At 39.0% G+C, this 12,073-nt stretch overlaps 1 protein-coding gene across 1 annotated transcript in view; it reads right to left on the bottom strand.

The window, feature by feature from the left end:
• Positions 1 to 1,983: 1,983 nt before the first annotated feature.
• Positions 1,984 to 12,073, bottom strand: part of SMS (spermine synthase) — a 40,428-nt gene continuing 30,338 nt past the window's right edge. The window contains exons 10-11 of the mRNA XM_040055544.1: positions 3,709 to 3,824; positions 1,984 to 2,396 (exon numbers count right to left, since the gene is read on the bottom strand). Coding sequence (XP_039911478.1) covers positions 2,354 to 2,396; positions 3,709 to 3,824 — 159 coding nt within the window. The 3' untranslated portion in view covers positions 1,984 to 2,353. The remainder of the gene's footprint in view (positions 2,397 to 3,708; positions 3,825 to 12,073) is intronic.

The raw sequence follows: 12,073 nt of genomic DNA, 5'->3' as shown, positions 1-12,073 counted from the left end.
AATCTACACTACAGTAACAAATAAAGACTAACAATATGTATATACTTGCTCAGAATCAATTCAGCAACTTAAAAAAATATAATGTTCAGTGTTTGCTGAATTGCTTTATACTATATCTATCAATTCAAAACACAACATTAAAAAAATGTTAAAGAAACTTCCAACTGTCTTCATACCCTATTAGTTGAAAAGCTTGCAAGTACTGCTGCCTCTCAGCTATTATTATACAATTCAGGTCCCCTGGTCATTCTGAATCTTTACAGAACACCCGTGCACACCCAGCAGCCCCCTGTGCAGTGATGCTAAAGGGAAGCACAAGCCCTGGTACAACAAACAGATTAAGTCATCATTCCTTGCTAGAAACCAAACCACCCCCACTTGTTGTGACTGATTTCTACACCTGCCAAGCTCACCCAGGAACATAGATGCTCTGAGCTCTGTGTGCTTCATTTCATCTACGTGAGTAATCACACTAAGAACCAATGGAAATATTCATGCTGGCAAAGTGATGGATACACCTGTTTACAGGACATCTGCATCCATCTGCAGCTAGACAATAAAGCGACTGCAGTCCTGGAACATAAATGAAGAGTCTCTACCAGATTAGAGGTAATAATACCAAAGTATTTTCTGGGATGCTTACAACAGAGCTAGAACACTCAGTGAAATACAGGAAACTTTATTCTACTTAAAGGGAAGCTCTGTTCTTTGGGAGATTCACAAGCTGTAGGCCATGGACGAACTGCATCCTGTGTGTATTAGAGAATTAACTGAGATAATTTAAAGTAGTAAGACTGAAAAATGCTTCTATTGGCTATCCAAACTGAAAAACATTTTAACAGTTTTAGACCAATTATAGACAAAAGCAAATTTTGGCACATTTTCTAGTATCAGTCTGGCATTCTGCATAGGCTACTAAGATTCCATGTAAAGTTTACATATGTGGGATGCAAGAAAATTTTTCTTTATGTAATGCTTAAGAACATAAAGGACAGCTTTTGTTTGGTTATTTTCATTAACAGTATCTTGGCGGGGCAAATCAACTCTCTCCAATAAAACTAAGAAAATGCTGATATGGGTGTTGAATGAAACATCAGTGTTCAGGATTAGAGTGTTTAGGGAAACTGTGCACGTTTTATTCTACCTTGGAAAAGTAAAAAATGCACATATTGGTCATATCCTTCCTACCTCCTTTCAAGTAGGATTTTTAAACACAAGTATTTCAGTTGATACATAGCAAACTCTTACAAAAATATAACTTTCGACAGCATGAGAAACTGCTAAAGAAAAATGCATCTTCTTTCAGAAGAGAACTACAATGCACCCCTACTGACTTTTACACTGCAGTGAATCTAACTGAGCAAGAGCCTCACACTATGGGCCATCTGTGGCAATACAACCATCACTGACCCTACTGAAGCACACATACACTTGCTTCAAAACATTCAGTACAGGTGCACATAAAGATAGATCACATCACACCCACATTTCTTCATCCTATGAGCCAACCTTTACCTCAAAAATCTAGTGCTTCCCATAAGGCTGGGGAGAAGATATGCCCACATGAACCTCACTACAGTCAATTTCTTGCACTGTGGTGGAATGAAAACCCAGCCTTGATCTTCTTGCTTCAGCACAAAGCTACTGTCAAATCTGTATCAGAATCCAAACAGTCAATATGGCAGCAACTAAAGAATTCAAGGAGGTAAAAGGTCGAAGATTCCTCTGCAGCAGAGATTACAACAGTGATGAATGAAATGAGGGTAAAGAAAAATTTAAGACTGGCTTTCTTCCCCCTTTGCAATAAAGGACTTGGGGTATTCTCTCAAAGGATTTTTTTCTTTTTAGTTATGCCCTTCGCTATATGGAAGCACTGCAGTGTTTATTAAAAAAAAACAAAACCACACCAAAACCCTCTCCCATTTTTAAAAAGCACCATAAATGAAAAATCTGTTGGAAAAAACAAAAACACCATGGACCACCTTTCAGGGATGAAATGCTAAAGATGTCTTTTTTAATCAACCAGTTTGTGAAGATCTACAAAAAAATAAAAAGGATCACATTCTAAAGGTTCAGTGCAGTCAGCAGCTATATAGTTTTGCTGCTTATTCATCTTTAAGTTGACGTTCAAAAATAACACCCTAGCTTGTCAAAATATACATTTTCCATTTGCTTTTAAATTAAAATAATAATAAAAAAAATTTAAAGAATTCACAATCAATAGCATGACTAAGTTTCAGGATCATCTACAGCATATAATTTAAAGGTTCAAGATGCCAATATGCAGCATGTGGCAGGCCTATATGCTCCATGCAGCATGTACATTTAAGATAATATCAAATAATCTTGACGTTCAGATGCCAGCCTGTTTCTTCCAAATCGTGTAGAATACCCATCTGGAGAAAATAAGCAGTTAAGGGAAAAAAAGGTAACACTTGCACACAGTTAAAATGTAGTTCATTTTACTTATATTTAAATTCTGAAAACTTCTGGTAGCTCACAGAGGGTAGGCAAGACACTCAAAAGTGAAATCTCCCTGGATTCTCTTCTTGACTCCGCAGTTCAAAGATGCCTACTCCTCAAATCACATACATGTTCCATTAAGGCCTGCCAGTTGCAAAGGCAAAAACAACCCCAGTTTTTCTCTGAAACTGTAAGCTTTAAGGGCAAGTATCTTGACATCCTTCACATCTTTTTGTCTTGAAAATTTGAGGTCAAATCTGCACTTCACAAAGCTGACAATGAGAAGCAGGAGGAGCTGCTATAGCCAGCCTGGAGTCAGTACTGGGTCACTGTGGAGGGTGCAGCACTGAACGCTACCAGGCTTAGAGACACGAAGGGATGCAAATGAACACACACAACAGAAGAAAGGCTGTGGCAGTATCATGTGCTTCATGTATTATGAATAAGATGATCGTGGAAATATGTTTCCTTGTCAAGAGAGGCAGCCACACCAGACTTTACCCTGCAGAAACATTTCCAGGGAGATCCAACAAAAGCAGCAAACAAAAGGCAAATGCAGCTGGCAGAACCACTTTACAGTAGATCAAAATGCCCCTCTCACACTAAGAGCATGAAGTTTAAACTTCTAGGCTCCTTATATAACTCCCTTGAGACCCACAAATTGAAAAAATTCTGAAGGATTATTTTTAGGAATGGGATGTTGCTGAGAATATGCATACCTCTCTAATCAGAATATTTTTTTCCAGTAACACTAACTAGTAATGATTTTTAGGAATCACTCTTCCCCATTCTCCAGCCTTAAAAATCAAGTCTGAGCTGTACGTTCAAGAACAGCTCTATCAGACAGTATTTAAAGATCTGGATCATGCTAATCTGTATGAAGTTAGTTTCTTATTTTTGTAAAAGAAAAAATAAAAGGAGCTATAGCCTTGTCAGAGCTCCCAGGCAGCATTACTCTTATCATACAGTTTATCCTACACCACATACACAACTCAGAAACATTAACAAAAGCCTATTCATGAAAGGTGATGATCATTTCACCAGCTGTGAATTTACAGCACTTTTAGAAAACAATTCCTACAATTATCCTCAAAATAAAACTGCAGTAGCTCATTTACTATGAAAAAAACATTAAGTGTTTAAACCAGAACTGCCTTTCTACTTGTGTTCATTACCTCCAACCAGTCTATGCTTGCTTGATTTATTAATACACACTCTCCAGTCTTCTTCAGTCTTAAAGGATACAATTCCATGTAGGAGGGAACACACACAGTTTCTTTTGAAAACTCCACAGGACAATACAGCCTGCTAAGCTGTTCTTCATACAGAGTCAAGGCATCAGTCAGATTGATACAGTTTCCCTGAAGAAAAAAAAAAAATCCCAGTCACAATCAAGCAAATAAGCAAAATTTCAGATGAATATATACATTTTGACATTACTGCAAGGCTCCCACATTACTTTAGAACCAGATACATGCTGATCTTAATATTTAAGGCAAACACTGAACAGCTTGTCTTTATTCCACCTACAGCAAACAACAATTTGTATCCTTTCAAGAAAGGGTAACTACAGGGGGATTATCTATACTCTCATTAGCAGAAGTAACCATTATATGAGGGCTTCCAGTTAAAACAGACCACCATGTGGTGTTTACCTAAAACATCTACTCCATAACCATTTTCTTTATGATTGCTTAAATGTATTAGTAAACAGTATTACAACATCCAGATTTTTCCCAGTTATTTAACATTGCCTAGATCTTACAGTGTTTAAATGCACTATTAAAGAATACAGCCTATTAATTTTAAACAGATCCTTCCACAAAGCAAAACGACAAAATACATCAAATTATACAGAAGTTCTCTGGCTGCGGGCTACATTGTCTTGAGTTTCCACATGTTATGCTGCTGAAAAGGAAGAGATTTTTGTCTTAGGCGTGAAACTAATGCTTGGAATACAAACACATCAAGGATTACAAAGAGTGAGGAATTAAAAAAAAAGCAAACCCCAAAAAATAAACACCTCACCCTCCCCGCCCAAAAAACCAAACACACACCCCCTCAAAAAGAATTAAAACAAAAAACCCCACCCAACTTTCCCCCAAGCAACTCCTATTTGCAAGCACTACCTTGTCCCAAGCTAAGTATTACTAAGAAGCAAAAGTTTCTGCAATGTATACCTGGGATATCTCCATAGTGAGAAAGTGCTAATTAGAAGTCTGAGTTCTCCATATCAGTAACGTGTTTGAAGATTTAGTGGTTACAGTAAGCTCACCAGAACGCCAGATTGAACAAACACCAACAATACAAAGCAATAAAGGTGAGTGTAAATTCAATCAGAAAAAAAACTTGGTCAAGTTTCTTGACTACATAACTGAGTAGACTAGCAAATACTTTAAATTCAACAAACTTAGGAAGAATGAGGCAAATACAAGTTTTTTTGACACTAATTTGAAATTAAGCAAAGTTGCATACAGTCACCACTGTGTGGTCTACAAATCACTCAAGACTGGTGTTTTTCCAGGCATGAGGCACCAAATCAAGGCTCAGCAAAAAGAAGTACACTGTTGCTGTGGCACAGCCCAGAGATAATCACTCTGATTGCAGTCTTGGTAGAGATATTGTTAAAGGCCCTTGGCACACTGACAGCCAAATGAATTGATTTGGATCTTCTACTCCCACCCCTTTCATGTTTGGTAAAGGGTTGGGCTGAAGATTCCTCAGGATAAACCAACCACGCTGTAACACTAAACATCAATAGCAAGTTATATGATGACTGTGAATCTCTCCTGTCCACACAGTATGTGCCAGTCTGGCCACACATAGGACAGGGTAAGATCTGCAGAGATGAGTGTCCCCATCTTCCCATAATGGTTAGGTTTACTACCATGCAGTATAAATGTCTTTTACAGTGATCTAGCACAAAGCCTGCTTTTCTCTTCCAATTTCTGATCAGTAGGTACAGAAGCATTAACTAGCATTTTCCAGAGTTACTCAATATAAAAATCCTCAGCTTTCACACACATTTTACTTCTTATAGTAGAGGAACATTTGCCACAGAAGATAAAAAGGAGAACAAAAAGAAAATTTTTAAGTTAATGAATACACAGCTCCTAATGATCCAGCACAAGAGCTGGAAAATGATGGCAAGAAATGCGAGGAACAGAATTTCTATTGTGTTAGAAAGAAAAGTAGTCTAAAGGATCTATGGAATGACAGGATCTTCCTGCTGCTCTGAATGACTTTGGGAAGTGTTTGTGTGTACATACAAGTACACATAATCTTAGGGGGTTTTTATAACTGACCGTAGAACGCAGTATCTTGTTTGTTCCTGCCATTCAATAATGTGTGTAACCTGCACCTGACTGGGAAAGAATGCAGATGGTTCAATTAGAAAAAGCTAGATCTAATGAAAAATATTAGCTCCCTTCCAGTCACACCTCATTCAATGTTTTAGGACCTCTAACTTGAAATGAGGTCCCCAAGAACCAAGGACTTACTCAATGCTTCCAAAGTCTGACTGCCTACATTTCACACATTGTGTTGCTCTGCTAAGACACTGCAAAACTTTTAAATGCAGGAGCAGAGTCTTTATGAAAGACTTGTTTTACTGTACAGCTTACTTTTGGTGCTCACAGGTTTTTTTTAAATGGCCTTAAAATTATTACATGCACACAGAGGCAGCTGAAAGGTAATTTTCACAAAGCAAGGAACTAAGATGAGTTTGAACAAGTACTATCTGTGTTCTTTAAAATATACAACAGGCAGAAGCCAAAACAAGCAGAGGTCACATTTGAAATCAGTATTTCTGAACAGCTACATTTATATGGCTTTTTCCATGTAACAACATCACATGATAACTAGAACCAAAATGTTAAAATGTACATTCTGACTTTGGGATTTATACTATTTTTCCTACTTTTTATTGGTAGGATTTTTTCATAGTGTATTTAAAACACTTCTATTTCCAGAGGAAGTGAAAAGAGAATTCATTCCACTCATCTTCCTCTGATTTTTTTTGCATCTTGCTCAATTTTTTTTTTAATTGTGCTTGTTGAAGTTGTCACAAGTAGAAAAGAAAACCTCAGCTTAAAAAAAATAAAAATCTTAATGCATCACCTTGACAATGGTCTCAGGCACATGATGTGATTCTTGGGGTTGTCCTGTACAGGGCCAGGAGCTGGACTTTATGATTGCTGTGGGCCTCTTCCACACCAGTAAATCCTATGACTCCACTCTATCCTATCACTCTCTCATCCTTTTAAAAATCATATTTGGGAAAAGATCCCTTCAAAAGAATTCTCGTAGAACAGGTTTGATTGCAATTTTGATCATATTGCACAAACAAACCATTACTTGTTTATTTGGTAAAGGAAGCTGACATGCTGTATACAGAATTTTTCATATTTGGGTATCAGAAAACAAATGAGACTTATAAAGAGGCAGAAGATGGACACTAACTGAGCTCAATGAACAGACTGCTGCAGTACTTGTTTAGTAATCTGTTATTACCCAGGGGATTGTGGTGGTTTTTTTGGTTTAGCTGTCCTTTACTAAACATATCATTTTGTTTCAGCATCAGACTGAATGCAAAAGAAAAGTAAAAAAACAACCTGTGTGTGTAATTTGAGTTATAAATAGGAACACTGCTAGGTAATTTACAGAGCACACCACTATTACGTAGGAAGCTGAATAGGATACAGAATGCTAGAAGAGTATCCAGTTTCCCAGACTGTCGCTTCAGTATTTCATCATTTCCCCCTTCTCTAGCAAGAGACAAATCACTGCAGACACCATGGAAAACAAATTACAGGAACAATGAACAGCCAAGAAACATTTTTTACTTTTCAAACCCACAACTCCCCAATCTCCAAATCAAGATCTTGCCTAAAGGTTCAGACAACTCACCTTCTATCAGTCTTTTTCTTCTAGAGAAATCTTCTACAGGATTTTATAGTTCCACATAGTTATTTTTTGTAACTATCTGGCTTTACTCAACATGAAGTTAAGCACTCCAAAAATCAAATCTACAAAACTTAAGGCTTATTTCAATAAGATTATTGAAAAATTGCTATTATTAACACCTTCCTTTAAAACATGACCTGCTTTATTGACCAAGACTACAGTGTTAGTAACAGTGTCAATCACACTTAGATGTTCCAGTATCACTAAAATGTCACAGGGAACCAAGCCCAGAATGCAATGCAGAGATCTGCCCAATAACCTGTGTTCCCTTTAACTCCCACTGCCTAATGAAGAGTTATATGGCACAGCAATGCATTGTTTGTTCCGAACAGACACCATGTAACTCAAACAATAGCTAGTACTGAATGCTGCTAATAAGGTTTAGAGCAGATGACTCACCAATTACACGTTTTCAAAAAGCAAAATCACTTTATTTTTTCTCCCACAGGGTTCAGCCACATTTTCAATATATACAAAGCCCCCTACCAAACTCCTCTGCCCAGCCCCCCTCACCTAATCTCTGTTCTGTGTCAAACAATTTTACAGATAGGAACTAGGAGAATTATGCAAATTTTTTAGCCCTTAAAATGCATCTTTCAGACACAAAAGTACTTGAGGCAGTTTAACTTTGAGATTAACAAATCTTAATCTCTAAGACTTTGCTTAAGACAGGTGAGTCCTGAACTGTTACACAGCCTTTGCATCCTGAGTCTGCTCAGCGCTTGCACTCACTCCAACAGCTCCCAACATCCATTTTTCTGGGCTCCCAGTACGCATAAATTCTGCGGTTCCATGGGCTTAATCTTTAGATTTCTATAGGACAATGTACAACAAACTCAAGTAACAGATCTGAACAGACAAAAACCATTCTTGTAAATATGCAGCAAAAAAAATTGTTTTGACTTAACCCTGTAAGTTCCAGTGAACTCTGCCCATCTATAAAATGGATGTGTCCACCAACTGGTTACAGGCTGAACTTAGGCCACTATGCTTCCATGCTTCCTCCAACCCTCAGAAAGTAAACTAGTGAGTTAAAAGCAGGTGAAAAAGCCCCTTTGCCACACTTGCCCATTTCTTAAATGTTTTATCCCATTTGTCATTGTCACCAGACACCTTTGTCTGTGACTGTATGCCAGAAAAGTTTCTTTTTTATTTTCAGCATGGGTTTCTATTTTTATTCTATAATGATGGGCCAGAACTGGACACGGCCAAGGTTGGGTTTTATCCTTCCTCACTTCAGAGTGACTAACAAGCAGTGAGACAGTATGAAACACATAGCATCAGAGCTAGGTTTAGATTTTGGGGGACAGGGAGAGCTGTTAAGGAAATAATGGAGGCAAACCCAACTCTAAGTACATCCACTGGCTGAACTCTCAGTAACAAAAGCAATGAAAGTGCCTGGTCCTTAAAGTGTCTCAAACTACCAAGAAATCACAGAAGCTCACACAGGGACAATACAGCCATTCTTCCATCCTCCTTTCATGGTTCAGTCACGGAGAATCTTGCTCCCTCATTGGAAGTGCTAATTAGAAAGCCCACACAGCAGCCAAAAAAAGGAGTCTAACTATGGAGCAACATGATGATTGTCTGGACATTTAGAGGGCTGTACAAGAGAGTGGCCAGGAAGAGACAGCTTAGTGAAGGGCCACATGTTCATGTGGGAGACACATGATCCCCTGCACCAGGGTCAGTGCTGTTTACTGGAACCTGCAAGTGGTCTGAGTTTCTATCCTGCCTGGGCTGAGTGACACCAACCAGGAAGTCACAAATTCCTGTTCAGAGGTATTTTTAAACGTTCTACTACATAAACAGACTGAAAATGATAGCCTTCTCAACCTCAAAAATTAGATCAACAGAACAAAAACTTAACACAGAAAAAGGCATTTTCTTAGCTACACATACCACTGACACTCAGAGAAAACCTTACAACCAGTCTCACCATCTGACAGAGCATGGTTTCACAGCTCTTGGGACAATACTCACTACTTTGAAGGCAAAAGATAGTAATGGTTCAGATAAACATAACCCACATATCACGCTGATATCCACAAGTATATATACTCACTTGAAAGAAATCACTTGGGCCATCTAAAAATCATACTTTTAGCAAGTCCAATACTGTAAAAACATTTAACATGTTCAGAAACAAGTTGCTGAGAAGGTATTTAAGAGATGAAAGGTCTTACATCCTCATCAACTGCCATTTCTCTCCACTGTGATGGTCAGGAGTCTGTACCTCCAACTGTGTCTCCTTGAAGAGCACCTCACAGACATGACTTTGTATCATATCATTAAACACTTCAAAGCACCAGCTCCAGAAGAATAAAAATGGAAATAAGTGCAAGCTATATGACCAAGTGGTGGGATTATGCTTAACAGCAAGTTTTCACAAGCAAGCTTCAGGTCCTAAACCTACAGACAGGTTTGCAAGTTCTGCAGGCTAAGGGCCCTAAAGCTCACGTCTCTTTGCAGATCCTGTGTAGGCTGCAACACTCACTATGGATGATGCAGCTAGAAAAGAAAGGGCATGTAAAGCACTGCTGCTACTCATACAAGTTTTTGTTCTAAGCTGTGATTACTATTTGCGCAAAGAAAGTACGGAGGCATTTTTTCCCAAACACACTCAGACACAAACTTAAAGCAGAAGAGAATGACATCCATTAACTGCCCTTTTATATTTTTCCAGAGCTAAAAAAATGAAGAAACCCCTCCTGCATCTTAAAATTGGCCACATAAGTTCTTATATCCCCATGGAATATAAATAAATAGTCTGAAAAACCTTCCCCAGGCAGAATATCTACAAATGCTAATGAACTGCCAGGCAACAGCAGTTACGTGCCGCCACCTAGTGGTGACAGGACATTCTGCAGCAGCATTTGGAGAACGCTGACAACCACCACGGAAGGAATCCCGAGGGAACCACCAGGGCCGTTAAGAGCAGCATGCTAGAAATAATTCTTATAATCTCAGGCAAATTATATCCATCTGGAGTTAGACACTACTAGACCCTGCCTGCTGACAATTCACGTGCAGATCAGAACGTTTTCCAAAACTTGTGCAGAGCTCAATGAAGAGGTAATGAGCATTTCCCTTTATTCTTCCCAACAGTGGGATTTCGACAGGCAGCAATACAGAATGGGAAAGGATGGCATTCTGTGAACACGATTCCACCTTTGGGTAAAGCATTTCTTTGGCATCGAAATAAATGACATCCTAACTAGATGCAAATGATTCTGTTTAGGGTGCAAAGGGACAGACTACAAAGGACAGGAATTTTCTAAGTTAATACAACATAATGCCAAGGCAGAAGAGGCAACTGTAATTGCTGGCTAGTAGTCACCAGGTCAATCCTTTTGCTGCATTTTTCCTATGAGACATTTCCTCATCATAGCAAAGATGAAGCTCTAACAAGTAAGTGGACATTCCCTCAGTCACTTTTCTTGATGATATTTAATTTTTTGTTTGTTTGTTTTAGAGAGCCAAATTTCAAAGAAGGGGCTGGAAGACACAGGGAATCCTGCATTTTAAATTAAAACACAACTGCCTTAAAAGGCACATGATTTTCTTCAGCAAGGCCTGCTACGTAACATAAGCATCCTGAAGTAGATAGGTGGATCAAAAGTAACTTAAATTCTTAATGTTAATACACAGAGCTAAAATCACCGGCATTTAACAGCAAACACAACAGAACATTCAAAACATTTAATGAGTTCCCAATGTGTGACTAACATGCCAAAGTTAGCAGCGGTCATGCTTGAATTTCTGTCTATAGTCTAACCAATTCTACAAGTAGCCAGCTTCAGTTAGTTTAATTGAATTTAATTTTAAGTAACTTAAAGTTACAGACAGGTAATTTTATTTAAAGCATCCCGATAGTCTGTTCATCCTAGAACCAGACTGTTGAGTTGTCTAAGGGTGTGGTGGGTTGGCCCTGGCCAGGTGCCCACAAAAAACACGCTGTTACTCCCCGCTCAGCTGGATAGAGGAGAGAAAAATACAGCAAAAGGCTCATGGACTGACATAAGGATGGGGACAGAACTCACCAGTTACCATCACAGGCAAACAGATCTGACTTGGGTAATAAACTCAATTTCCTCATCAAATCAGAGTGGGATAATAAGAAATAAACCCAAAATTTAACAATACCTTTCCCTACCCCTCTTTTCTCCCGAGGGTGAACTTTACTCACAAATTCTCTACCTCCTCCCCACTGCACTGATGGGGGATGGGGATTGTGGTCAGTTCATCCCATGTTATTTCTGTTGCTCCTTCCTCCTCATATTCTGCTCCAATGTACAGTCCTTCAATAAACTTCTCCAACGTGAGTACTTAAACGGGCTGCAGTTTTTCTTTAATTGCTCCAGCATGGGTCCCCTGCAGGGTCACAAGTTCTGCCAGGAAGCCTGCTCTAGTGTGGCTTCCCATAGCATCACAACCTCCTTCAGGTATCCACACGCTCCACCATGCATGCTCCCTGCATCCTCCAGGAGCTGCAGGAGAATCTCTGCTCCCCTTTGGAGCTTCATGGGCTGCAAGAGCACAGCCTGCTACACCATGGTCTTCATCACAGGCTGCAGGGGAATCCCCACACTGGTACCTGGAGAACCTCCTGCCCCTCCTTCTTCAGCGACCTTGGAGTCTGCAG

This window comes from Hirundo rustica, chromosome 2 (genome assembly GCF_015227805.2).
Source record: "Hirundo rustica isolate bHirRus1 chromosome 2, bHirRus1.pri.v3, whole genome shotgun sequence".
Lineage (NCBI taxonomy): Eukaryota > Metazoa > Chordata > Aves > Passeriformes > Hirundinidae > Hirundo > Hirundo rustica.
Note: the sequence above shows the minus strand (reverse complement) of the source record. Positions and strands in the feature narration are given on the sequence as shown.